Source organism: Saccopteryx leptura, chromosome 2 (assembly GCF_036850995.1).
Source record: "Saccopteryx leptura isolate mSacLep1 chromosome 2, mSacLep1_pri_phased_curated, whole genome shotgun sequence".
In the NCBI taxonomy this organism is placed as follows: domain Eukaryota; kingdom Metazoa; phylum Chordata; class Mammalia; order Chiroptera; family Emballonuridae; genus Saccopteryx; species Saccopteryx leptura.
Genome location: NC_089504.1, coordinates 327,532,564 through 327,558,625, shown reverse-complemented (window position 1 = coordinate 327,558,625; position 26,062 = coordinate 327,532,564). Strand labels below are relative to the sequence as shown.

Genomic DNA, 26,062 nt, shown 5'->3' with positions numbered 1-26,062 from the left:
GGCGTGCCGGGTGGATCCCGGTCGGGCGCATGCAGGAGTCTGTCTCTCCCGTTTCCAGCTTCAGGAAAAAAAAAAAGAAAAAAAAAAAGTAATAAAAAAAAATAAGTAAAAATAAAACAAATTGTAGTACCCCTGGGGGATGAATGAACATTTTACTCAGGCCCAGTTGTCCTCAGTGCCTCCCACCAACTTTGGGAGGCTGAATTCATTCTCTTCAACCTGGCTCTAGAGCAGCTATTTTCAACTGGTGTGCCACAAGAATTTTTAAAACATGCAATAGCTGCCTGACCTGTGGTGGTGCAGTGGATCAAGTGTTGACCTGGATTGCTGAGCTTGCCGGTTTGAAACCCTGAATTTGCCTGGTCAAGGCACATATGGGAGTTGATGCTTCCTGCTCCTCCCCTCCCTTCTCTTTCTCTATCTCTCCTCACTACAATAGATAGATAGATAGATAGATAGATAGATAGATAGATAGATAGATAGATGATAGATAGATGATAGAGAGATAAAAACAAAATAATGCAATGCCTGATCATTTAGTCAGGGGCACTGCCCTCTTTTACCTTAGATTTTTAAATTTTGTCAGAGCAGCAAAAATATATTTTTGGTGTGCCGCAGAATTTTAGTAGTTTATGTGTACCATGAGATGAAAAAGGTTGAAAATCACTAGTAGAGCTAACTCTTCCGATTCCAAGTCCACTACTCTTTTCTCTGCACCGTGATGGCCTCCAATCAAGAAACTCCGGAACTAGCCTGAGCTCAGGTGGTTAGAGTATTGACCAGATAGGCCAAATTATGGGTTTGATCCCAGGACAGGGCACATACAAGAATCTACCAATAAGTGCATAAATAAGTGAAACAACAAATCAAAGTTTCTCTCTCTCTCTTCCTTTCTCTTTCTTTAAAATAGAAAACAAACAAAAACAAAAAAACACCGCCAGGACTAATGGGGGGGCGGGGGTACATAGACAAACAGACAGTTTGAAGCAGAAGCCTACCAAATCCCAGCCCCAGGCAGCCACCACTGCCTCCTCCCCACTCTACGGTTAATGAGGTAATGATCCCCTAGGGAAAGAGGCACTTAGTGCTGACAATGAGGCTAATTATCAAAATGCCAATTAGTATCAGGGACCGCTAAATGTGGGAGGGGGGATTTCATGTGTGAAAGTAGCTTCTTCAGAGGAAGGGAGGACTAGACTTGAAAGGATGGAAAAAGATGATAGCATTTCCTCTCTCCACATCATCATCCACCAGCATGCCTCTCTTCTAGGAAAGCTTTCTAAACTCACTTTATTCCCATGTGTTCCATTCTGAGACTGTGGAGTGAGTCTTGGGGGAATGAAAGGCAAGAGCTGGCACTAAACTTTTGTCTAATTGCAAAATATTTCAGATATATAAAAAGATGTGAATATATATAAAAGTTCATATACCTACTACTCAGCTTAAGAAATAACTCACCGATTCACATGAAGGGGGCTCTCTGTATACCTGTTATCCCTTTTTCTCCGCCTACCCTGGGAGATAACCCTTCTCACTCTGGTGTCCTATACTCTCTTGTGGACAACACCCTTTATTTTCTCTCTTCCCTCCCTCTGGAGCAGTGCCATCCAACAGAACTTTGTGCAATGATGGAAATGGTCTATATCTGCACTGTCCAATATGCTAGCCATTAACTACAAGTGAGCACTTGAAATGTGGCTAGTGTGAGTGATAAGCAAAATTTTTCATTCTAACTTTAATTAATTTAAATATAAATAGCCAAATGTGGCTAGTGACTACTGTAGTGGACAGTGAAGTTTCAGGACATATATACCTATGTGCCCCACAAGGGTGGCAACTTTGTTGTACTCACTTCTGTGAGTCCAGAACAGTGTCTGGCAAATAGCAGGTGCTCAGTAAATATTTAAGTTAATGACTGAATCTTTGCAGTGAGTTGGTTATGTAAGTATTATTCCCATTTCCCAGTTGGGATCACTGAGGCCCAGAAGTGATGTGACTTGAGTAGGCACTTTGGTAGTAAGTGACAACTCCAGAATTTGGGCTCTGTTCTTCCTGACCTTAAGCCTATACCCTTAACCACTTCGAATGGGGCTTCTCTGAGCCTCTCCCCAAGCTGTCACTTGAGGAACAGGAGGCGGCTCCTCCAAGCCCTTCTCTATGCACCTCCCTCACCTGCTGCTGTAACATCAGCTCCACTGTTCTCCAGGTGTCCTGGTTTCCTTCTACTCAGGCGGCACTGTGTGAACTTCTTCCAGCAGCTAGGTGACTGAGTCCCCAAAGCCACAGAGTACAGCAGAGATGGAGACTGCCGAAAGAAGGAGTGGGGTGGCGAGGAGGTGAAGCTGGGTGCTATGTGTAGGAGGGAGGGGTGGCTGAGCCAAGTACTCTCAGTTCAGCTGAGAAAGAGCCACGCACTTTTTGTATGCATTATATTTATGAAATGCTTATTGAACTGATACAAAGTTAGTGTCTGTCATGGGGCTAGGGGACGGGGTCAGTATGCACCCTCCACCCCTCCCCACTGTGAGGGCTGAAGCCAGGAATGGCTTCCTCCTTCCCTCCACCTTGGCAGCAATGGGCTGGGAGAGGCCCTGGGGCAGAGGAAGGGAGAAATGGGAAGGCTTGCCCCAGGCATCCTGGCAGGAGTTTTGCTTCTCTGTAGTAGTGGTTTGAATTGAGCAGAAGGGAGAATGAACTTTCCTGGGAACCCTCTTCTGCCTCCCCAGCCTAAGGTTGGGAGTGTCCTCTGGCTGCTTCTCGAGAAAGGGTCCTCTGTTGCTTCTCTCATCCCCCTTCCGAGACGCTGCTTCTAGCAGGTCTCAAAGGGCACTGCCCTCGGTTCTCAGGGTCAGGGGGCAGGGAGCCAGACTCTGTGGAGCCCAGTGGCTGGTGATCTCTTCCGGCTAGAGCTGCAGCTATGTCCACACTTCTAGAGGTATCATTCCCTCCTTGCTACCCCGGGGGGGCAACAAAGACTCATCCTCCAGGAACTTGAGGGGAAAGTGGACCAGGTGACCCTGGACCTGGGTGAGCTCAGACCGGGCCAAGGGCGGGCTGACCATGGCTAGGGGCTCCACAGCCACATACTCTCGGAGTGCCCTCAAGGAACGTGTGGCGTTGGATGGCAGGCAGCGGAAGATCTGGAGGAGATGGGGGTGGGAGTGGGGCATGGAAGCCAATAAGGCTTGGGAAGGACTTTGCCAAGAGCCAAGCCCAACTGAGCTGGATGCCCCCATCCCCAACCCTGAGCCACTGAATCCCATGATATACCCCCAGACTCTCATGCCCCTTTGGGCTATGGCTGTGTCGTGGGCTTCTTTCCATCCCACCCCAAACAGGACAATGAATCTCTCCCCAGCCCACCCCCCTTAGCACCCACCTGCTCATAGATATTGGCATTGTTCTCAGCCGTGTCTTGCCACAACTGGAAGAAGTCATCACAGACAGGATCTCGGAGATCCAGGTCTGGCCGGGCATCTGCCCCGAGAACCACGCTACAGGAAAAGGGGGTCCCAGTAAGGCCGGATTAAGATCCTTCGAGAGCCTGAATACCAGGAAAGTTATGCTTTTCCTGTGCCTACCCAGGTCATTTAAAATGGATGCAAAATGTTAAACAGTAAAATATTGTCAACAAGTCTAACAGAGCCTTCATTTGTTTCTACTTTGGTGACTACTTTGATGCTTTAAAAAAATTGACCAAATTATATTTTAAAGTACTCTTTCTCATTTTTTGGTGTCCCTATTTTGCCAGGACCCCAAACTTAATCAGTCTACCTACTGGGAAATCCATCAGTGTTTACGCAATCCTCCCACTGGTCAAAGGGCAGACCCTCCTCCATCTCCTACCACACCCTGTAGCACCCACCCAGGCTCTACCTGAAGCAGTGCTTCCGCAAACTCAAGGCAAACCTGCCCGCCTGATATTCTGCACCATCCATGAGGGATGGCTCCATCTCCGTGTCCTCAATCAGTACGGCCAGCTCACTGTCCCGCTTCCCCAGCAGACTCCGGTCATTGATGTTCGCAGAGCCTGGGGTGGGTACAAAACACACCGTGTCTGCCTGAGCCCAGGGGGACCCCTCCATCACATCACCTCTCCCGGAGCACATGCCTGTGGGCAATACTCATTCTTTGGCCTCCACACCAACTGGGTCTCAGCAGCAGTCACCCCCCCCTCATCCTGTTGCCCCTGGCTGGGTCCCACCTCACCTCTCCCACCCTGCTCTTGCTGCCAGAGACCCAGATCTAGCACTGACCGATGATGACTGTCCGGTCATCGGCAATGAGCATCTTGCTGTGAATATAGATGAGTTCTGAGACTGGGTGCCCACCCAGCTCTCCGTGTGTGCGGAGCCCACAAATAGACATATAGTCCCGCCACGCTGTCCCCACTATAAGTAAAAGAGATGGGGAAGAGGGAGTGAGGTGAGAGATGCCCTCCATGTGCAGATGGAGCCCTATCCCAACCAGATCCTCACCGGAGAAGCCCTTTAGAACCCAATCTATATACTTCAGCCCGTTAGAGCCCAGTCTATATACTTCTCTCTCCAGTGAAAGATCACCTGTGGCCTAGGGCAGTAGCCCCAGAAGGACACATGAATCATAGACTTCTTCCCTCCACCTGGGTTTCCAGGTCCCCCATCTCCACCTCCCCAGGGATCCAGGGCTTGAACCCCCAGCCTCAGCACTCACTGGCTGCTTTGAGGCGATGTAGGATGGAATATTCCCCACGACACAGGGTCCTGAGGGAAAAGAACAGGTGAGAGAAATAAAGGCTGGAGGAGGGAATGGGGGATGTCAGGAGAGAGATAGACCTTCAAAGTCCAGTGGGAAGAGGTCAGGATAAGAACAGGATGGGGGCATGGGTGAACAGGGCCCTGGACACCCCTTACGAGGTCACCTGTAAGTGAAATGCAGAATGGCTTGGATGGAGTTACCACCGCCTGTGGAGATGTCACCTTCAAAACCAGGGAGCAGGGGCAGAAGCACGTAGACTCGGAAGCACTGTCCCTGTCTGGAGAGGAGGTAGAGTAGGCATGATTTCTTCCCAGAGCTCCACCCATCCAGTTGGGCTTTAACCACATCCGCAATCCCCCCTCCTGCTAGTCCACCTTACTTGTGGGCCTTCAGGATTCGGTCCACAATCTCATCGCCCACCTTGTTCAGAACCGTTCGTCCATCTGAGCAGCTAATGAAGAACTGATTCTGGGGCAGGGACCAAGGACATCAGCAGCCAGACCCCTGCCCCTGCCCGCTGCTCCCAACTGCCATCTCCAGCCCCAGACTCCAGGCCCCAGCCCCAGGCTTCTGCTTTTCTTCAGGCCCAGCTATACCAGCCCACGACATTGATCTCGCTAACATCCTAAGTGTCTCTCTTGGGACATCCCCTTCGTTCTCTCCCCTCCTCTTCCCAGTCAGACCTCAATGTAGAGGAAGTGCTGGCTCTCCCTGATGGTGTGCAGGTAGGCATTGAGGATGGAGTTCTCCAAAGTCCCCGCTGACCAGCGGTCCACTGACCGCAAGACCTGGGGGAACAACAAATATGATGTGGTCCCTGACCTCAGGAGGGAGGGGAGTCTGAGGGGGGGTCTCAGGTCAGAGAGAGTGTGCTGGAGTCGGGGCCTCACCTGCACAGTGGTACACTGTCCCCCTGGGAGTGTGAAGGGGAGCTGGTTTGCAGTGCTGATGGACTTGGGCAGCAAATAGGGGTACATGGGTGTCTTGTACTTGGCCTTGGTAGTCTGAAGTAGAGGAATGGCAGAGTCAGTGGGAGGTGGTAAGCTGTCCCTGGCTCCCTCCCAACCTCCAACACCCGCAGGAGGGAGTGAGCACCTTGGTGAAGTTCCAGCGCTGGATGAAGTGCCGGGCCAGGTCCCGGGCAGGTGGGCCGTGAACAACCACCCCAACATCCCTCCACGGCATCCGCGGTGTGGTCTTCCTGTCAATGAAGTCTGGGGGTCCCGCAAGAGTCAGAAGAGAGGTCAGAGACGGTCTCTTGGGGACACTTGGGGCAAGGAGGAGGAGGAGCTGACCAGAGGGAAGGCTGCATTATCCCTGACCCAGCTCATCCCATTCAGTCCCAGCCCCGACTTTTGCCCTTGCTCCCAGCTCTCGGAGACTTTTTGGGAGGGGACCCTCACCCTCAAAAGGCCGGTCCAGCTGCGTCCAGTCCTTAGTGATAAGATTGCTGTAATCCTTGCCCAACCAGAAGAATTGGTTGTGAGAGATATCAGGGATGTCTGGAGAGTCTGAGCACGGGGTGGGAGGCTGTGAGGGGAACACACCCAAACCATGGGCAAGGAGAGGTCATGGGGGCCATGTAGAGCCAGGGCCAAAGAGAAGATAGGAACACTGAAAGAGTGTGAGACAGAGACAGAGACACACAGAGTAAGAATGAAACAGAGAATCTGATTTCCCAGCCCCTCCTTCAACTGCACCTCCTAGAGGAATTGTGTGGGGGAGAGTGATATGTAAAAATGGGGAAGGGACTGGGTTATTATATCTTCAGAGTGGGTTCTTGGGGTTCCAGAAAGGCCAAGGAACAGTGAGTATGGGCAGCATTTGAAATGACTGAAGGGGAAAGGCTGGAGCTGGGAAGGGGTGTAGGTAGATTTAGGTTAGTTGAGTTTGAGGGAGTTCAGAAAGGCCTTGGGGAATTACCTGTGAGGCAGCTGATTCAGAGGAGTCCCCAAGGTCAGTCAGTCGGTAATGTAGGTCATCCCAGCGGCCATAGGCAAGATCCAGCCCTCCCAAGAAGGCTACTACTTGGTCCACCACCAGGAGCTTCTCATGATGGGCCCACAACGTCATATGATCTGGGTGGCGCATCACCTGGAGCAGGTATTGAGGGGTTCATGCGGGTGGACTTAGGTTAGAGGAAGATAAGAGGTGGTGTTGGGCGGGAAATGGAAAGACAGAAAGATAAGATATTTAAGGAAAGGGAGGGTTGAAAGGATGGGGAAGTGTGAGGAGGGTTGTAGTGTGGGTGACTCTGAGGCATAAGTCACCTTTATGTTGGGGTGCAGCAGCATCAGAGTCCTCTTGCTATAGCCACTGTTGATGCTCAAGGCCAGTTCCACTTCCTTAAACAGCAGTACAGACACACGGACACCCTCCTCCTGGTGGCAGGTGGCAATGTCTCTCTCAGAATGGTGCCTTTCCACGATACCAAACCCTTCCCCATGCTCAGGATTCCTGCATGTCCCTACACCCAGCCTGGAAATCCTCAATGCTCTGTCACTTACACCCTGCTTTGATGCTTGCGACACACTTAGCAATGGGTGAGCAATCCATTCTTTCACTCATCCATCTACACATCTACCCACTATTGTTATCGATCCATCCATCTTCCCAACTGTTTACTCATCCCCTTATCTACTATCATTCATCCAACTACCTACCTACCCTCCTATTGATCCACCTTTCCAAACTCATATCTTTCCATATATCTATCATTTACCTATCCATTCACCCACCCACTCTATCATCCACATGTCTTTCCTCCTGTCCATCAACATCTATGGATGCCTCCAACATGGCAGACATTGTGCCTTGTACTGGAACTACAGATATCGATCAGTCCAGTGAGAGACAGACATATACACCCCCAGGAAACACAATAAAGTTCAGTGAGTACTAGGAGGGAAGTCTCTACCTGGTAGAGGAGAAGCATGAAGAGGGAGGTTGTTCTTAGGGAAGAGGAGGAGATGATTGCTGGACATTGAGCCAGATGGGCACGTTTCCTCCTCCCGAAGCCTCAGATCCCTATGTTCCTCCATGCTCCAGTCCCTTCTAACCAACCTCCATTCACAGGCGACCCCCACCACACCTCCCCTCTAGGCCAACCACTCTCCTCACCGCCTTCTTCTTGAGCATTATGTCCAGTCTCCAGTCATCAGAACAGGCTGGGCGCATCAGATAAATTTCAGGGCTCAACCTAGGATTCAGGGCAGGAGGTGAGGAAAGTCCTGTATTTCCCCATGTATAAGACACCCCCCCCCCCAATTTGGGATCTAAAAACTGAGTGCGTCTTATACAGCAGTTATAGTTTTTTTACTTGCATTTCCCACTGTTTTGCGCTGTTTTTGCGCTCATTATTGAAGACAGTGATTCGTCATCAGACAGATGAGGACAAGCTAATGGATGGGAGTTTTGACAGTGATGGGGAGTTGTATGAATTTTATGGTGAATAAAACTTGAGTTCAGTAACTATGTATTAGATTTTTTTTTCAAATTTCGAGCCCCAAAATTAAGGTGCATCTTATACATGGGAGCGTCTTATACATGGGGAAATATGGTAGTCTAAGCCCCAGACAACCAACCATTCCCCCCTTTCCACTCCCTCCCGTGACCCAAAAGTTGATCTGTTATAGGCCCTATCCTACCCCTTGTTGCTCAGGCTTTTCCCCCACTTACCACCAGTCGGTGATGAAAATCTCCTCCTGAGCTCGCAGAATGGCATCTGCCACAGCAGCAAAGTAACCGGCCCCATTTACAAACCTGGGGGGAGGCCAAGCCAAGGAGGTCAGGGGAGTCAGAAGCCAGAAAGCTCTGGAGAGTAAAGACCAGAGGATAGTCATGGGTCAGAGGTGACAGCAGGGTCAAAGATCAAGAGTGATCAGAGAGGTCAGATGGGATCAGATACATCAAAATGAGATAAATTTGCCACTATGAGCTAAATAAAAAATTAGAAAAGACAATAAACTAAAAGAAAATGACTAAAGTTTGAGAAGATTAATACATCACACATGAAGACCTCCAAATCATACAAGCCAATGAAAAGTGAACAAAGAATAAGAACTGACAGTTCAGAGTAAATTAAAATGGTCATTCATAAGAAAAGATGTTCAATTTCACTGGTAAATAAGAAAATTGATATAAAATGAAATAACATTTTTTAAATTCACTAGATCGGCAAAAAGAATTGGTAACAATGTTAGCATATGAGAAAGTGAGTATGCTCATAGACCAGTGGTTCTCAAAGTGTGCGCCAGGGCACAATGGTGCCCTAGAAGATTTCCAGGTGCACTCTATGGAATTCCAGAGAAATATGTGCCTGTTGGGGACCAAAAAACCAACAGGGTTTTTGGAGTTTAGATTTTTTTTTATTTATTTTTTACAGAGAGAGGGATAGATAGGGATGGAGAGATGAGAAGCATCAATCATTAGTTTTTCATTTCGCGTTGCAACACCTTAGTTGTTCATTGATTGCTTTTTCATATGTGCCCTGACTGCGGGCCTTCAGCAGACCGAGTAACCCCTTGCTGGAGCCAGCGACCTTGGGTTCAAGCTGGTGGGTTTTTGCTCAAAACCAGATAAGCCCGCGCTCAAGCTGGCGACCTCGGGGTCTCAAACCTGGGTCTTCCGCATCCCAGTCCGATATCCACTGCACCACTGCCTGGTCAGGCTGGAGTTTAGATTTTTGGGGGACAGAGGTGTGAGGAATTGGCTGTAAGCTGACAGTCTGCCCAACCCTCCACCTCACTTGCCTGATTAGGTTGCAAAAAACTGTTAAGCTGTGGTGCTGGATTGTTTACACTACCCCCCCATGTTCCCGGACAGACTGGAGGCAAGTTTCTTCTATCTTTTATTTGGTGTAAAGTTAAGATGATATGTATGTTGGGGGTTTTCTGCACTTGGTAAAATTCTTGGGTTGCCTTGGAAACGTGATCAGAGACCACTGATTTGCTAACAGCCTCACTTTGCCCTATAAATAAAGCAAGATGCGGTTTTTCGGCGCACTTTGTTCTTGCCAGCAGCAACTACAGGGTCCTCCCGACCCTGTATTTTCTTAATTCCGTGTATTTTCTTAATTCTGCACCGTTCCCACTCGGGACCTGGAATTACTAGCTGCGCTGGTTCGTGGCATGTGCCCAGATATAAAAATAAATATAGTTACTCTATTATACCATTTCATTATGGAAATACCGCTTTTTGTTTACACATCATTATATTTATTATTAACACATCATTATATTATTTATGTTTCTCATAAACACAAGAATGAAAAAATAACACATTCACACTGGGACCTGCTAAATATACTAAATCTTACTAAGAATGTATCTATATATAGAAAAAGATAACTTTTTTGTCATTTTTAAATTTTTTAACCCTTTTTACCAATCCTAAAAAGCATAACTCAAAAAATATAACATAAAAATGTTTTTTAATGTCAGAATAAATTTAATTTTGTCATATTTATTTCATTTAATTACCATAAAAGCATGCTTGGACTTTATATATTTTTCTTTAATATTTGACTTATTATAACATATTTCTCAGAAATTTGTATATAGTGCTCCTACAATTGTTTGTAGGATTTAAAATGTGCCCTGACTTCAAAAAGTTTGAAAACCACTGTCATAGACTATGGATACATTGGTTATAACCTTTTTGGTTGACAATTTGGCAGTATCCATCAGAATATTAAATGTGCATACTCCTTAATAGCATTTGATGCACATAATAATTCTGTTTCTAAAAATATATTCCATTAAATGTTTAGGCAAAAATTGTGTTCATTGCTGCATTGTTTATAAGAGTGAAAAGTGAAAAAATAAAGTAAAAATGAGAAATAACCTAAACACCTAACCTCTAATAAATGTTATTAAGTGAAAAAAAATGTCAGAGAAGAGAGTACATAATCTCATTTACGTTAAAACAAAAAGTAATATATATACATAAAAGTATGAAAATATGCAGGAAAAAATCTGGTAAGATAAACTTCAAACTGTTGCCAGGGTTACTTCTGAGGTGAGGAAAAGGGATTGTTGGGAAAGAGTGTAGGAAAAACGTAAAGACTGGTGAATAAAGGGGAGAAAGGACTATACAATGAGTGGGAATTTTTAAATGTGTTTCCATATTGTGGTGTGTGTGTATGTGTGTGTGTGTGTGACACAGAGAGAGACAGAAAGAAGGACAGATAGGGACAGACAGGGGAAAGAGATGAGAAGCATCAGTTCTTTATTGTGGTTGTTCATTGATTGCTTTCTCATATGTGCCTTGACCAGGGAGCTACAGCAGAGTGAGTGACCCCTTGCTCAAGCCAGTGACCTTGGGCTCAAGCTGGTGAGCCTTGCTCAAACCAGATGAGCCCGTGCTCAAGCTGGCTACCTCAGGGTTTCGAACCTGGGTCCTCCACGTCCCAGTCCAACGCTCTATCCACTGCGCACCGCCTGGTCAGGCTGTTATTTTTATTCTTATGTTTAAAACAAATCTCAACACCACCACCCATGACTTCCCCCTGACTATCATAAAAGTCAACCTACTCAGCTTAGTATGAAGGGACAGATCAGAGGCTGCCAACTCCCTCACTCTTTTCTGGCCACTCCTTCATACTCTACAACAACAGTCAGAGCTGTAGTTCCCAAATACACCAGGCTATTTCTTTTTTTTTAGTGAGGGAGGGTAGGAAGAGAGACAGAATCCTGCATGCACCCTGACCAAGATCCACCCGACAAGCCCACTAGGCGGCGATGCTCTGCCCATCTGGGGCCATTACTCCGTTACTCAGCAACCAAGCCATTTTTTTAGCGCCTGAGATGGAAGCCAGGGAGCCATCTTCGGCACCCAAGGCCTATTCACTTGAACCAATTGAGCCATGGCTGTGGGAGAGGAAGGGGTGGGGGGAATGGAGAAGCAAATGGGTACTTCTCCTCTGTGCCCTGACTGGGAATCCAACCCAGACATCCACACGCCAGGCTGATGCTCTGCCACTGAGCAAACCTGCCAGGGCCACCAGGCTATTTCTAGCATCTCTGCATGAACTTCTTTATCGTGCTAAGGCAAATCTCAGGATTAATGCCTCCTGGAAGCCCAGTCTTGACATTTCCACAATGGGGCAGACGCTGTTCCTCTATGCTCATATCCTGTATCTACCACCAGCATGGTGAGCTTCCATTGTTTCGTGATTGACTCACCTACTGGATCGTGTCCTTTCTTTATTTTTTTACTATATCTTATTCCTGCCCCTGTTTCTAAGCATATTGTAGTGCTTAGAAACCGTTTATTGACCAGGCGGTGGCCCAGTGGATAGAGTGTCAGTCTGGGATGCCGAGGACCCAGGTTCGAGGCCCGGAGGTCACCAGCTTGAGCACGGGCTCATCTGGTTTGAGCAAGGCTCACCAGCTTGAGCCCAAGGTCTCTGTCTTGACCAAGGGGCCACTTGGTCTGCTGTAGCCCCCCAGTCAAAGCACATATAAGAAAGCAATCACTGACCTGTGGTGGTGCAGTGGATAAAGCATCGACCTGGAAATGCTGAGGTCGCTGGTTCGAAACTCTGGGCTGCCTGGTCAAGGCACATATGGGAGTTGATGCTTCCAGCTCCTCCCCCCTTCTCTCTGTCTCTCTCTGTCTCTCTCTCCCTCTCTGTCTCTCTCTCCTCTCTAAAAGTGAATAAATACAAAAAAAAATTTTTTTTTTTAAAAAAAGGAAAATTTATGCCTGACCAGGTGGTGGCACAGTGGATAGAGTGTTGGACTGGGATGCGGAGGACCCAGGTTTGAGACCCCAAGGTCGCCAGCTTCAGCGTGGGCTCATCTGGCTTGAGCAAAAAGCTCACCAGCTTGGACCCAAGGTCGCTGGCTCGAGCAAGGGGTTACTTGGTCTGCTGAAGGCCCGCGGTCAAGGCACATATGAGAAAGCAATCAATGAACAACTAAGGTGTCACAACGAAAAACTGATGATTGATGCTTCTCATTTCTCTCCGTTCCCATCTATCTGTCCCTAACTATCCCTCTCTCTCACTCTTCCCCTGTCTCTGAAAAAAAAAAATGTATCAAAAAAAAAAAAAAAAGAAAGCAATCAATGAACAACTAACGTGCAGCAACAAAGAATTGATGCTTCTTATCTCTCTCCCTTCCTGTCTGTCTGTCCCTATCTGTCCTTCTCTCTATCTCTGTCACAAAAAAAAGAAACCATTTATTAAATGAAATGAATAAATCATAAAGATTTGAGATCATAGAGGACAGAAAGTCTGGTCAATGTGGTAAAAGGTGGTTCAAAAGATCACAGGTCAGCCTGACCTGTGGTGGCGCAGTGGATAAAGCGTCGACCTGGACTGCTGAGGTCGCCAGTTCGAAACCCTGGGCTTGCCCGGTCAAGGCACATATGGGAGTTGATGCTTTCTGCTCCTCCCCCACTTCTCTCTCTCTCCCTCCCTTCCTCTCTCCTCTAAAATGAATGAATAAATAAATAAATAATTTTTAAAAAGGTCACAGGTCAGATTGTTCAGGGGTCAGAGGAGATTACCAAGTTTGAAGGTGAGAAACATCCGAGGAGATTCAGAAAGATCAGTATGGTTAAAGACGCCAGGAAATCAGGGAGATCTGAGAAGTCAAAGGCTGAGGTTACTGAGGTCAGAAGGAGTCAAAGGAAATAAAAGAGGATCAAGGAGTCAGGGAACACTAAGGGGGTTGAGAAGGCCACAGACAAGCCCAAAAGGGACATCAGTGTCTTACCACCGTGCCAAAGTCCCAGGCCGGGGTGGAGCATAGCTGTCATGCTGGTGCAGCTGCAGGAAGTCTCTGCCCGGGCCCTGGGCCAGCTCAGTGATTTCCTGGCCCCACCACCGTGCCTGCCGGTAGCTGCTACACTTGAGAATTAGGGACCTGGACAGGAACAATAAGATGGGCCACAGTCCTCACCCGCAGTACCTCTAGCCTCTAGCCTGGCCCAGAAACCTCCCCACTTTTAGGTATTGCCTCTTTCCCACTTCCTCTCTGGTCCTTAGATCATGATTCCACAAAGACTGTGTACATATCTGCCTTATTCACAGTTGGGTTCCTGGCACCTAGTGTTGTGCTGGGCACTCAGGTTTGTTAAATGAATAAGTAAATGAATGGAGTGCATTTCATTTACATAAAGAGTCCCGTCCTCACCCTGGCCAGGTAACTCAGTAGAAAGTCATCTCAATAAACCAAGATTGTGGATTTGATCCCTGGTCAGGGCACATACAAGAATCAACCAATGAATGCATAAATAAGTGGAACAACAAATCGATGTTTCTCTCTCTCTCCCTTACACTCTCTCTAAAAATAAATAAATAAAAACTTAAATAGAATCCTCAGGAGCACTTAAAAAAAGAGCCCCTCCTCTAAGGTTATACTCAGCCCCCCATTCTCTGGGCCCAGACTCTAAGAGCAGCCCCAAGCATCTGGCTAGAACAGTTCCCTGGGCAGCTCCAAGAGCATGAAAATGCCTTCTCTTCTTCTATGCTCTCCCATGAAACTCTCATCAGGGCCCTAGACTGGCTATTTACTCACCAGATGTCTGTCCATACCAGGTAGGTCTTACCTGTGGGAGGTGTCGATCCGGACCCCATACCGTGTCTCTGTACTCCTTTTCCCCACCTGCACCTCAAAGCCAGGGTCAAAGAGCTGAACAAATGAGATGGCGCCGGTCTCGAGGCACATGTACAACAGGAAGGAATCCTTTACCACTAGCCACCTGGAGCAGAAGGGCTCCGTCGGTTCCTCCCTGTCCTTGGAACCCCCTTCCTCATCCCCGCCCAAGGCCCAGCTGCCCCACTCCAGGTCTCACCTCTTGGACCAGCGATAGCAGACTTGGTCTCGGCCACAACAGGTAAAGCCAGGAACGCGGTGGCCACCAGAGCGCTTCCGGATCACCCCCTCCCTGTGGGAAAAATCAGGAAGAGATACTGGATGGGGAATCCAAACCCCCAGTCCACTCTTCACTACATTCCCTATTCTCACGCAGTGAGAGATTCAGACATTTAAAGGTAGCTGGGTGAAGGGTGTCAGACACTTACAGTCCTTTGGATCCAAGGTCTGGGATAAAGGACAGCTGACTGACTTCTAGGAATTCTGTCTGCAGAAGAAAAAAAAAGCTCAGAGGACCGATTCTGGCTTTCAGCCCTCAGACTCTACTGACTGCAGGCCTCTGCCCCTTGGAGGGTCTGATTATCCTGCTCCCCCTGAGAAGACATAGGCACCCTGCCCCCGAACCTTACCATGGCATGGTAGTTGCGGTAGAAAGACATGGTCAAGAGGCGGTTGAGGTAATTCTCCAAGTATTTCTGAAGTAGAAATGGGAGACAGACAGATGGGACCAGAGCCATTTACACACCAACGCCTTCCCAGAGAACCTGGTATCTGGTCGCACCTGTTTGCTGGATGTATGTCTGGTGGAGCCCTCAGGACCTGCTCGGGGTAGAGAGGGCATCTCTCTGTCCGCTGTCTCTTGGGCTGAAGGATAGGGAACAGCGAAACTGTGGAAGAGATGGGGTAAGGGTCAAATAAGAGCTGGGAGGCTAAGTGCCTGGATTCCCAAACCACTGGAGATGGGCCTTGGAGAAAGGCAGGAGACCCAGAGGCTGGCAGAAGGAAAGCTCCCTACACTGAGACTGGAGACAAGAAATGAGGGAGGCTGCCAAGGGCATTTGGGCATCCAGCCCAGTTAAGATACTGGCACAGAACCATGGGCAGAGAGCTGAGCAGAGAAGGTTTCCTGGTAACCGGGTTCAGAGGAGGGGGCCAAGTGGCAAGAGTTGAGGGAGAAAAGTACCTGGGGGAGGAAACCTTGGGATCTGGGGATGAAACAGGCAGAAAGGACTGATGGGGGATGGGGCAGTGGTAGCTTATGCTGCCATGGAGTGAGGTGCACCTGCCCTTCCCAGGAAGTAACCTGGTCCCCCCCTCACCGAGCCAGAGGGAGCAGACTCATCAAGACTTTATGTCTCAGGAGGTCCCGATGTAGCTCCTGGAAATGACGGTACTTCTTCTTGGTTGTCCAAGTAAAGTCACCATGAGTCAAGCGGACAGAATACAGAGTGCAGGTTCCCACCTGGGGGTGTGAGGAACTGAATGGATGTTCCCTGATTGGGTTGCAGCCCCCAACTCTGACCAGTCCTCCCTTAAACCCCCCCCCCCACTTTGGCGCCAGCCCAGCCACCTTGGATCCACTGGTATATCTTTCAGTGCCCACCACCTGAGCTGTGACAGGAACCCCAGGGGCGAACACCAAGGGGTGCATTTTCAGAGGCTGAAGGTCATAGATTGCCAGAAAGGGGTGCATCCGGTCAGCTAGGAAGAAAAGAAAGTGGAAGAGTGTAGACTCCAGAACATCTCGGCCCCCTTCTCCTCCTCTTCTCCCTTAGGGTGGGTCATACTCCCTAGGTACCTGGGTCCTCTCCATCCCTCAAAGTGTCCACCTCATCGGGCTCCATCTGTAACTGGCTGGAATCCAGATCGCCCTCAGAAGGGAAGAGGTTATGGGGGCTAGCTGTCATCCTAGGAATATGAGGAAGCCTCAGCGCAATGATTTGCCCTGAAGAACTCTGCCCCCTATCCTTCCCGCACGGTTCTCCACTTCCCACAGGTCCCCTTCTTAACCATTCGCCTAGCTCCCAATAACTTTCAATCTCTCTGATTACGGACTCATTATCTGCGACGTCTCTAACTTCCATCCCCTACCTTAGTCCTTCACCCAGAACCCCTGAACCCCGCCTCCCGACCCCCGTAACCAGGGCACGCAGCCAGGAACACCCAGCCAGGCCCCGATGGCTCTGAACTGGGGCAGAACAGATGCCAGGGAAAGGGGGCCCAGGAGTTGCAAGGGACCGGGAGTCACCGGGACTCAAGCTAGGCCAGATCGGCTGGGAAAGGGGGGTCCAAGCGGGAAAGAGGAAGTTACGCGCGCTCCGCCTGGGAGGGAAACCCCAAATCTGAGCGTGCGGCTGAGCCAGAAGGCCCCGCAACCGGGCTCATTCCAGACCCCTCCCGATCCTGGGCCCGGGTCCACCGCGGCGACCCCTCCCGGGTCCCCTCACCCAGACAGTCGGAGCCAGCGCCGCCGCCGGGTAGAGCGCAGAGAGAGCCGAGCAGAGCCAGAGTTGGAGCCCACACCCCAGCGAACCGGGGCGGGGCGGTGCTCAGGGACTGCCCTCGGGGGCGGGACGGCCCCCAGCCTCACCTCCGCGGGATTCTCGTCTGTTCTGTCCCGCCCCCGCAGCCCTCCGCCAACCCAGGGGTCCCGGGCAGTGCCCTTGGCCGAAGGGTCGTACTCTGCGCTGCTAGGATTCACTGCCGGCTCCGTGCGCCGGGAGGGCGTTCTCAGCCCGTCTGTCCTTCTGTCCCGCGCCGTCGGTCGGGTTGTACCCTGTCGCCGCCCTGTGGGCACTCGTGGCCGCACACTTTACCCCCTTTGTCGCGGCCCCCTTGCCCTTTCCGGCCCCTATTGAGAGGCGCCTCCGCGGCGGGACCTGCAGTGTTCCCTTCCCGGGAGGACAGTGGAACACACCGGTTTGCTTTTGTTTGTACTTGGAAGGAATGATAAAAGGTCGGAGGGATGGTGGCCATAAATTCTTTAACTTACTTACGTTTTCATCCTTTCATTCATTCAACATTTATCGCGCACTTGCTCCGTGCCAGTCAGGAAGCATACTGTAGTGAACAGGACAGACATGGAACCTTCTGTCCTGGAATTTACAGTCTAGGGGCTAACAGGAACATTTTCAGGTTCTAAAGGATGACTATATATATATATATATTTTTTTTTTTTTTTTTTTTTATTTTTTTTAATTTACTGACCAGGTGGCATACAGTGGATAGAGCCTTGACCTGGAATGCTGAGGACCCAGGTTGAAAACCCCAAGGTTTTGAGCACTGGGTCACTGGCTTGAGTGTTGGATCATAGACATGACCCCATGGTCGCTAGCTTGAGCTCAGAGGTCACTGGATTGAAGCCCAAGGTTGCTGGCTTGAGCAAGGAGTCAGCTGGAGCTACCCAGCCAAGGCATGTATGAGAAAATAAAAATAATAACAGTAAGCCTGATCAGGTGTTGGCACAGTGGATAGGGCGTTGGACTGAGACGTGGAGGACCCAGGTTCGAAACTACGAGGTCACCAGCTTGAGTGCGGGCTCATCAAGTTTGAGCAAGGCTCACCAGCTTGAGCCCAAGGTCTCCAGTTTGAGCAAGGGGTCACTCGGCCTGCTGTAGACACCTGGTCAAGGCATATATGAGAAAGCAATCAATGAACAAGTAAGGTGCTGCAATGAAGAATTGATGTTTCTCATTTTCCTCCCTGTCTGTCCTTCTCTCTGTCTCAAAAAAAAAAAAAAAAAAAAAAAAAAAAAAAAAAAAAAAAAAAAAAAAAAAAAAAAGAAAAGAAAAAAATAAATAACAATAAAAAAATTAAAGCAGATTTCTTTATCTCTTCTTTGGATAGACTTTTGGGTTGTTTGTAGATTTTGTCTATTATGAGTAAAGCTCCTGTAACATTCCTGTATAAGTCCTTGTGTGGATATATGGTCTCATTTCTTTTGGGGATTGCTGGGTCATATAATAACTGCTTTAACTTTTTTTTTTTTCTTTCTTGACAGAGAATCAGAGAGAGGGACAGGTAGGGACAGACAGGAAGAGGGAGAGATGAGAAGTATCAATTCTTCGTTGCATCACCTTACTTGTTCATTGATTGCTTTCTCATCTGTGCCTTGATGGGGGCTCCAGCAGAGCAAGTGACCCCTTGCTCAAGCTGGAAACCTCGGGGTTTTGAACATGGGCCCTCTGTGTCTCAGTCTGATGCTCTATCCACTGTGCCACTGCCTGGTCAGGCATACTGCTCTAACTTAATAAGAAACTGCCAAACTGTTTTCCAAAACAGTTGTTTCATCTTACAGTTTCAGTCGCTCCACCCATGGCTAACATTTGAATATTGTCCATCTTGACAGTGCTAGCCATTCTAATAAGTAATATCATACATCGCTGTAGTTTTATTTGTATTTCTTTGATTATTGATGATGTTGACCATGTTTCATATGCTTACTGGCCATTTGTAGATCTTTTGTAAAGTGTTCAAGTCTTTTGCTAAGTTTTTCTTTATATACATTTGGATACAAATCCTTTGTCATAAATATGTATTGCAAATATTTTCTCCCAGAATGTGGCTTACCCTCTTTTATTTTTTATTTTTTTCATTGGTGTGGGGACATCAATTTGTTGTTCCACTCAGTTGTTTCATCCACTTGTATACTCATTGATTGCTTTTCGTAGCTGCTTGGGACCTCAGTGTGCCAGGAGAGCACTTTATCCACTGAGCCATTCGGCCAGAGCCTACCTTGTCCTTTTAAAATAGTGGTGCCTTTTTTTTTTTTTTTTTCATTTTTCTGAAGCTGGAAACAGGGAGAGACAGTCAGACAGACTCCCGCATGCGCCCGACCGGGATCCACCCGGCATGTCCACCATGGGGCGACACTCTGCCCACCAGGGGGCGATGCTCTGCCCATCCTGGGCGTCGCCATGTTGCAACCAGAGCCACTCTAGCGCCTGAGGCAGAGGCCACAGAGCCATCCCCAGCGCCTGGGCCATCTTTGCTCCAATGGAGCCTTGGCTGCAGGAGGGGAAGAGAGAGACAGAGAGGAAAGCGCGGCGGAGGGGTGGAGAAGCAAATGGGCGCTTCTCCTGTGTGCCCTGGCCGGGAATCAAACCCGGGTCCTCCGCACGCTAGGCCGACGCTCTACCGCTGAGCCAACCGGCCAGGGCAATAGTGGTGCCTTTTGAAGAGCTTGATTAATTTGTGGTGTGTAGGCTACATTAGTCAGCAATAAAAGTGAATAAAGTATAAATGGTGCCGTCACCTTAGAAAATAGTTCCTCAAAAATGTTAAGCATGCCTGACCAGGTGGTGGCACAGTGGACAGAGCGTCGGACTGGGACGCAGAGAACCCAGGTTCAAAACACCGAGGTCACCAGCTTGAGCACAGGCTCATATGGTTTGAGTAAAGCTCACCAGCTTGAGCCCAAGGTCACTGGCTTGAGCAAAGGGTCACTCACTCTGCAGTAACCCCCTGGTCAAGGCACATATGAGAAAGCAATCAATGAACAACTAAAGTGCCGCAACAAAAAATTGATGTTTCTCATCTCTCTCCCTTCCTGTCTGTCTATTCCTATCTGTCCCTCTCTCTGTCTCTCTTGTCTCTCTCTGTCTCTGTCACACACACACACAAAAATGTTAAGCATAAATTTATCATATGGCCCAGCAATTCCACTCTTAGGTAACTACCCAAGAGAATTGAAAATATGTCCACACACACACACACAAAAGAAAGAAAATATGTCCACACAAAAACTTGTACATAAATGTCTATAGTAGTATTTACTACTCAAATAGCCAAAAAGTAGAAAGAACCCAAATCTCCATCAACTGATCAATACATACAAAAAATGTGTTTTAATCGCTACAATAGAATATTACTCAGCTATAAAAAAGAATAATGTACTGATACGCTACAACATGGGTGAACCTTGAAAACATACTAGGTGAAAGAAGCCAGATACAAGGACTACATTTTATATGATTTCATTTAAATGAAAATTTCAGAATAAGTAAATCCAGAGGAACAAAGTGGATTAGTGGTTGCCAGTAGCTGGGAAGGACAGGGGAGTGATTGCTAATGGGGAAAGACTTTCTTTTGAGGGTATGGAAATGTTACAAAATTGGTTGTGATGGTTGTACATCTCTGTGTATGCAGTAAAAACCATTGAATTCTATATTTTAAAAAGATAAATTTTTATTTAAGAAAGTTTATTTTTGCCTGACCTGTGGTGGCGCAGTGGATAAAGCGTCAACCTGGAATGCTGAGGTCGCCAGTTCGAAACCCTGGGCTTGCCTGGTCAAGGCACATATGGGAGTTGATGCTTCCAGCTCCTCCCCCCTTCTCTCTCTCTCTCTCTCTCTCTCTCTCTCTCTCTCCCTCTCCCTCTCCTCTCTAAAATGAATAAATAAATAAAAAATAAATAAATAAATAAAAGAAAGCTGTGTCATATTTAAAAAAAGAAGAAAAAAAAAAGAAAGTTTATTTTTCAAAATGTATAGCTATTGGCCCTGGCCAGGTATCTCAGTTGGTTAGAATACCATCCTGATATATAAAGGTTGCAGGTTCGGCCCCCAGTCAGGGCATATATGAGATTCAATTAATGAATACATAAATGGGTGGAATGAGTGAGTCAATGTCTCTCTCTTGTCAGTTAAAATATATATGTGTGTATGTGTGTGTGTGTGTGTGTATATATATATATATATAAACATACAGCTGTTGAGACTTGTTTTTCATGTATCTTCACCAGCAGCTGGGGGATTCCTACCTTGTTGTTTCTGGTGTAAATGACTTGAGCTCTGTGCTTTGAAACTAGGAACTTACTAAGGAGCGCCTGAAAGGCTGCCCTGGACAAGGAATCGTAGATCTTCAGCCTCTCAGAGGCAACAGCCTGAGTTATAAACTTATAGTTTGGAACATCCTTATAGAGTTTGTCAAATAAGGCTAGGTTATTGAGCTTATCCCAAACCTTGCTTTTGGACCACTTCTTCTTTAAGGCCTTGCCCCAGATTTGTTCACTAGGTCTTTGTCTTTCTTGGTTGACTTTCCGACATCTTTCTTCTTGTCCTCTTTGGCGGCATAGGGAAGCTCAAAGAGCAGCTGCTATTACTGCACCTTGGCTAAGATATTGGACAAAAGGTTAAAAGGGTGAATTTTATGATGTGTGAATTATCTCTTAATAAAACTGTTAAAGCCTGACCTGTGGTGGCGCAGTGGGTAAAGCGCTGACCTGGAACTGTGAGGTCGCCGGTTCAAAACCCTGGGCTTCTGCCAGGTTCGATTCCCGGCCAGGGCACACAGGAGAAGCACCCATCTGCTTCTCCACCCCTCCCCCTCTCCTTCCTCTCTGTCTCTCTCTTCCCCTCCCGCAGCCAAGGCTCCATTGGAGCAAAGTTGGCCCAGGCGCTGAGGATGGCTCTGTGCTTCTGCCTCAGGCGGTAGAATGGCTCTGGTCGCAACAGAGCAACGCCCCAGATGGGCAGGGCATCGCCCCCTGGTGGGTGTGCCGGGTAGATCCCGGCCAGGCGCATGCAGGAGTCTGTCTGACTGCCTCCCTCCTGGTTTCCAACTTCAGAAAAATACAAAAACAAAACAAAACAAAAAACCCTGGGCTTGCCTGGTCAAGGCACATGTGAGAGTTGATGCTTCCTGCTCCTTCCCCTCCTTCTCTTTCTCTCTCTCTATTCTCTAAAATGAATAAATAAAAAAGTTAATAAAGCTGTTACTACAAAGAAAACACAAACAAACTTTTTTTTAAAGATTTTATTTATTCACTATAGAGAGGAGAGAGAGAGAGAGAGAGAGAGAGAGAGAGAGAGAGAGAAGAGGGGGAGGAGCAGGAAGCATCAACTCCCATATGTGCCTTGACCAGGCAAGCCCAGGGTTTTGAACCGGCAACCTCAGCATTCCAGGTCGACGCTTTATCCACTGCGCCACCACAGGTCAGGCCCAAATAAACTTTTAATACATACAACATTGGTGAATTTCAAAACCATTATGGAAGAGGCCAGACACAAAAGAGTAATACTATATGATTCCATTTATATAAATTTCTGAAACAGGCAAACTCAATCTATAGTGATGGAAATCAAATCAGTAGTTGCTTGTGGCAGGAGGCAGGGAAAAAAATTGTGAAGAAGCACATAAAGGAACTTGATGATAGAACTATCCTATATCTTGATTACATGGGTGTATACACTTGTCAAAATTCATTGAACTGTACCCTAGAATGTATGCATTAAATTATATGTAAAATTTTAGTTTGATAAAGTTAACTTAAAAACAAAAAACAGCCCTGGGTGGTGGTGCAGAAGATTGAGCGTCGTCCTGAAGCACCGAGTTTGCTGGCTGGAGCTTGGGGTCACTGGCTTAATCCTGAAGGCACCAGCTCAACTCCCAGGTTGCCAGGTTGTGTATGAGGAATAATCAACTAAGTGGAACAATGAGTTAATGCTTCTCTCTCTTTCTTTTTCTTCCTTTCTCTCTCACAAAAAACAAACAAACAGATTTCTGTCTAAGTCAGGCAGTATAGTCAGCAGTGCTTCTCAACCTTTCTCATCCACATTATTGCACCCTAGGTGTAGAGGTCCTGAATAGGAACATAGAACAGGGACAGAGTTCAAGTTCAGCGCCCTGAGACAAAAGCCACAGTGGCTTTACTGACAAAAGTGCTGAATGCTGTGCTGAATGCAGCACAATAGGGAGAGAATGAGCAATTCTGATTAGTCAATAGGTGGGGACGTTTGAGCTACTTCCCTTACCCTTTTGTCTGCTCTAAATAAGTGCCCCTTTCTACCTGACCAAGCGGTGGCACAGTGAATGGAGCTTTGGACTGGGACCTGGAGGACCCAGGTTCAAAATCCTGAGGGCATCAGCTTGGGCAGGCTCACTAGCTTGAGCGCGGGGTTGCTGGCTTGAGTGTGGGATCATAGACATGACCCCATGTTCGCTGGCTTGAGCCCAAAGGTCGCAGGCTTGAAGCTCAAGGTCACTGGCTTGAGCCCAATGTCACTGGCTTGAGCAAGGGGTCACTCGGTCTGCTGTGGCCCTCCTGTTAAGGCACATGTGAGAAAGTGATCAATGAATAACTAAGATGCCGCAACAAAGAATTGATGCTTCTCATCTCTCTCCCTTCCTGTCTGACTGTCCCTCTCTCTGACTCTCTATCTCTGTCAAAATAAAAACAGTTCTCTTTCCTGACTTCCTCATTCTTGTACCTGCTTCTATTTGTATGTATCAGTAAATACCCCTAAGGACTGGGGATTGGGACCATCTCATGAAACCTGTGTAGGTAATTGTGAGGCAGTCTCCCTTAGGTCCCTCCATGCACACCATAATGGTCGCCAAGTAGTCATTGTCGTGACAAGTGGTGGCCCATGTGAGGAACGGGAACCAAAAGACACCTAGAGGGTAATATAGTGCAGCTTTACTAGAGGGCACTTAGAGTCCTTGGCAAGAGTGTTCTGGACCTGAGGCTCCCAGCACAGGCTCCGGCCACCTCCAAGACCCGGCTGAGGGCATCAGTGCCTGCCAGGGCCATGCTTGGGAATCTCAGTGTGATGGCAAACAGAGCAGAGGATTGATGCAAGGTGAGGTGAGTGCTGATGATAACTGCCTGTGTGACATCGGGCAGTTACTTAATTTCTCAGTGCCCTGAGTCCTCGCTGTAAAATCAGGATACTACTAACACTTGCCTCAAAGGATCATTGACATGATAAAATGAGATGAAATAACATGTACAAGTCACTAGAATCTACCTGGCACAGCATAATTAATTACAACTATCTTCATCAAAGAGGACAAGAACTACCAGACCATTTAATGAGAACATAATCTTTCCCTGACTAGTCAAGTTTCCTGTTCTAAAAAAAATAGACTATTCTTTAACATTTTACATACTGGGAGTGCTAAATTCTGATTTGAAACTACAAATGGCTCCCCAGCAGTGTACAGGCTGGCACCAAGTGGCCCAGCATTGCTGTAGTGAACTTACTGTACCTGTATGTCCCAACACCTCTGTGTCCATCTCTGCCATGCCACCCATCCTAGTCTCTCTCGGCTTCTCCGTGAGGTTCAAGATAGCCCCCAAATTAAGAGGGCACAAAAGGATAGGTGTTTGAGTACAGTATCGCTCCACCCCTTCCCTCCACCCTCTTCTCCCCTTCTATCCCCTGGCGCCTGTAATCACCAGGCGGTTTGAGGCTAAGTGGTAGTTTTGCCCACAGTGGGGGGGCTTGGAAACCACGCCCCTTCTCCTGGGGCTCTCCTGGCCATTCCCAACACCCGGGTACCCTCCACTGTTGAGATGGGTCTCAAGGGGGCATGGTGTTTCCCATGGTGTGGGTGCCGAAGACAGCGGGGGACTGAAAGAGGTGCAGGTATGGGGGAGACTAAGGAGAAAGAGGGGCTGTCAGGCAGACAGAGAAACTGCACTGGGAGAAAGGTAAATTCTTAAACCAGGAAAAGGAGAGTTTGTCTCCCTGTATGGAGGCGGGTTTATCACTTCCCCACAGAGCTGGCTAAATATGTTGCAGGGCCCAATGCAAAATGAAGAAGTGGGACCCTATATTAAAAAAATGATTAAGAATCTCAAGACAATGACAGCAGAGTAGTACTTCCAGCACGGGGGCCCTTCTGAGTGTGGGGCCTTTTGCAATTGCACAGGTCTCAGGTAGTGAAGCCAGCCCTGCTCTCTCGATATTCCCTTTCCTTCTCCCTGCTGATGTCAACAACACTCACCCAAGACTCCCAGATGTCTTTTCTGGCCTCTTTCTTCCTCACTGGGGGCAGTGGGTGTTGGGGAAAAGAAAAGGGGACCCAGATTCACAACTCCCTTTTTTATTTCAATCTCCCTTTTAGGTCTGGATCCTGCTGCCCCCCCAGATCCAGATCCCAGCCCAGCTATAGCCCCCATCATGACTGAGGGAGGGATACCCTCTCTAGGGTCTGGTGCCTACTTCAGCAGGAAAGCCCGACTCTCCTTCCGCCACCAGCTGCATGACATGGCGTCAGCCAATGACTCCACCATTTGAAGGGGACAACCAGGGGCTGAACTTCCGGAAAGACTTGGCAACCTTCCTTCCCTCCACTTCTCAGTGATTCTAGTTTCTGGCTCTGGCTCCCCAAGTCCGCCAGGATGGTCTTATTAAATATATTCAGAGTTGCCAAGTGTTGTGCATATGTGCATGTGTGTTGGGGTGGGAGAGTAGTTGGGGGGGCCAAGGTACTAGGCTTGGTTATGGGGCTGAGCTGGGAAGTGGAGCACTGGGTGGGAATGCGGACATAGGAGTGGCGAACATGATGCAGCTGATCTAACACAGAGCCCGCCTGTGGCTAGCCGGAAGTTTGCTGAAATCAAGCTTCAGAGTTGAGAGTGGTGAGAAGCTTGGAGAGGTTGGGGGCTAGGTAGGACAGCAGATAGGGCTGTTAATACTCCTTCAGTGAGTATCAGGTGGTCACTCTCTACCAGGCACTGAGGATTTAGCAGTGAACCAAGCAGAAAGAACTCTCTTCTCACTGCCCTTACTTTTTAGTAGAGGAGGTAGACAATAAATAAAGATATAAGCATGGGCCTGACCTGTGGTGGTGCAGTGGATAAAGCGTCGACCTGGAAATGCTGAGGTCGCCGGTTCGAAACCCTGGGCTTGCCTGGTCAAGGCACATATGGGAGTTGATGCTTCTAGCTCCTCCCCCCCCCCCCCCCCCCCGTCTCTCTCTCCCTCTCTCTC

General features: G+C 48.1%; 2 protein-coding genes and 1 pseudogene across 5 annotated transcripts; 1 reads left to right on the top strand and 2 right to left on the bottom strand.

Annotated features, from left to right (window-relative positions):
• Positions 1-2,436: 2,436 nt before the first annotated feature.
• PLD2 (phospholipase D2) lies at positions 2,437-17,113 on the bottom strand. 4 transcript variants are annotated; one of them, XM_066363306.1, is made up of 25 exons: positions 17,024-17,113; positions 16,141-16,250; positions 15,913-16,043; positions 15,662-15,804; positions 15,124-15,229; positions 14,972-15,037; positions 14,771-14,829; positions 14,542-14,634; positions 14,296-14,448; positions 13,461-13,610; positions 8,416-8,499; positions 7,858-7,936; positions 7,008-7,118; positions 6,661-6,831; positions 6,141-6,267; positions 5,833-5,951; positions 5,628-5,741; positions 5,421-5,525; positions 5,117-5,205; positions 4,901-5,014; positions 4,693-4,742; positions 4,257-4,391; positions 3,877-4,030; positions 3,380-3,494; positions 2,437-3,140 (listed from the first exon to the last, which is right to left on the bottom strand). In XM_066363306.1, the coding sequence occupies exons 2-25, from the start codon at positions 16,247-16,249 to the stop codon at positions 2,916-2,918; spliced, it is 2,802 nt and encodes a 933-aa protein (XP_066219403.1). In that variant the 5' UTR covers position 16,250; positions 17,024-17,113; the 3' UTR covers positions 2,437-2,915. The 4 variants fall into 4 exon arrangements, with proteins under 4 accessions (XP_066219403.1, XP_066219402.1, XP_066219401.1 ...); XM_066363305.1 differs by having other exon boundaries at positions 16,933-17,053; XM_066363304.1 differs by lacking the exon at positions 17,024-17,113 and adding an exon at positions 16,790-16,922.
• Positions 17,114-21,067: 3,954 nt separating this feature from the next.
• LOC136392259 (small ribosomal subunit protein eS25-like) lies at positions 21,068-24,378 on the bottom strand (annotated as a pseudogene).
• A 261-nt stretch (positions 24,379-24,639) lies between these two features.
• C2H17orf114 (chromosome 2 C17orf114 homolog) lies at positions 24,640-25,366 on the top strand. Its single transcript, XM_066366332.1, has 2 exons — positions 24,640-24,712; positions 25,194-25,366. Exons 1-2 carry the CDS (start codon positions 24,640-24,642, stop codon positions 25,364-25,366), a joined length of 246 nt encoding a protein of 81 aa, XP_066222429.1.
• The last annotated feature ends 696 nt before the right edge of the window (positions 25,367-26,062 follow it).

Excerpts from the sequence above, each read along its gene's own strand:
- PLD2 (XM_066363306.1), bottom strand. The coding sequence starts at position 16,249 with ATGACAGCTAGCCCCCATAACCTCTTCCCTTCTGAGGGCGATCTGGAT. Across the intron at positions 5,015-5,116 it reads CGAATCCTGAAGGCCCACAA|ACAGGGACAGTGCTTCCGAG; the intron begins GTAAGGTGGACT and ends CCTCCTCTCCAG. Across the intron at positions 4,392-4,692 it reads ACATCGCCTCAAAGCAGCCA|TGGGGACAGCGTGGCGGGAC; the intron begins GTGAGTGCTGAG and ends TTTTACTTATAG.
- C2H17orf114 (XM_066366332.1), top strand. The coding sequence starts at position 24,640 with ATGGGTCTCAAGGGGGCATGGTGTTTCCCATGGTGTGGGTGCCGAAGA. Across the intron at positions 24,713-25,193 it reads GGGGACTGAAAGAGGTGCAG|GTCTGGATCCTGCTGCCCCC; the intron begins GTATGGGGGAGA and ends TCTCCCTTTTAG.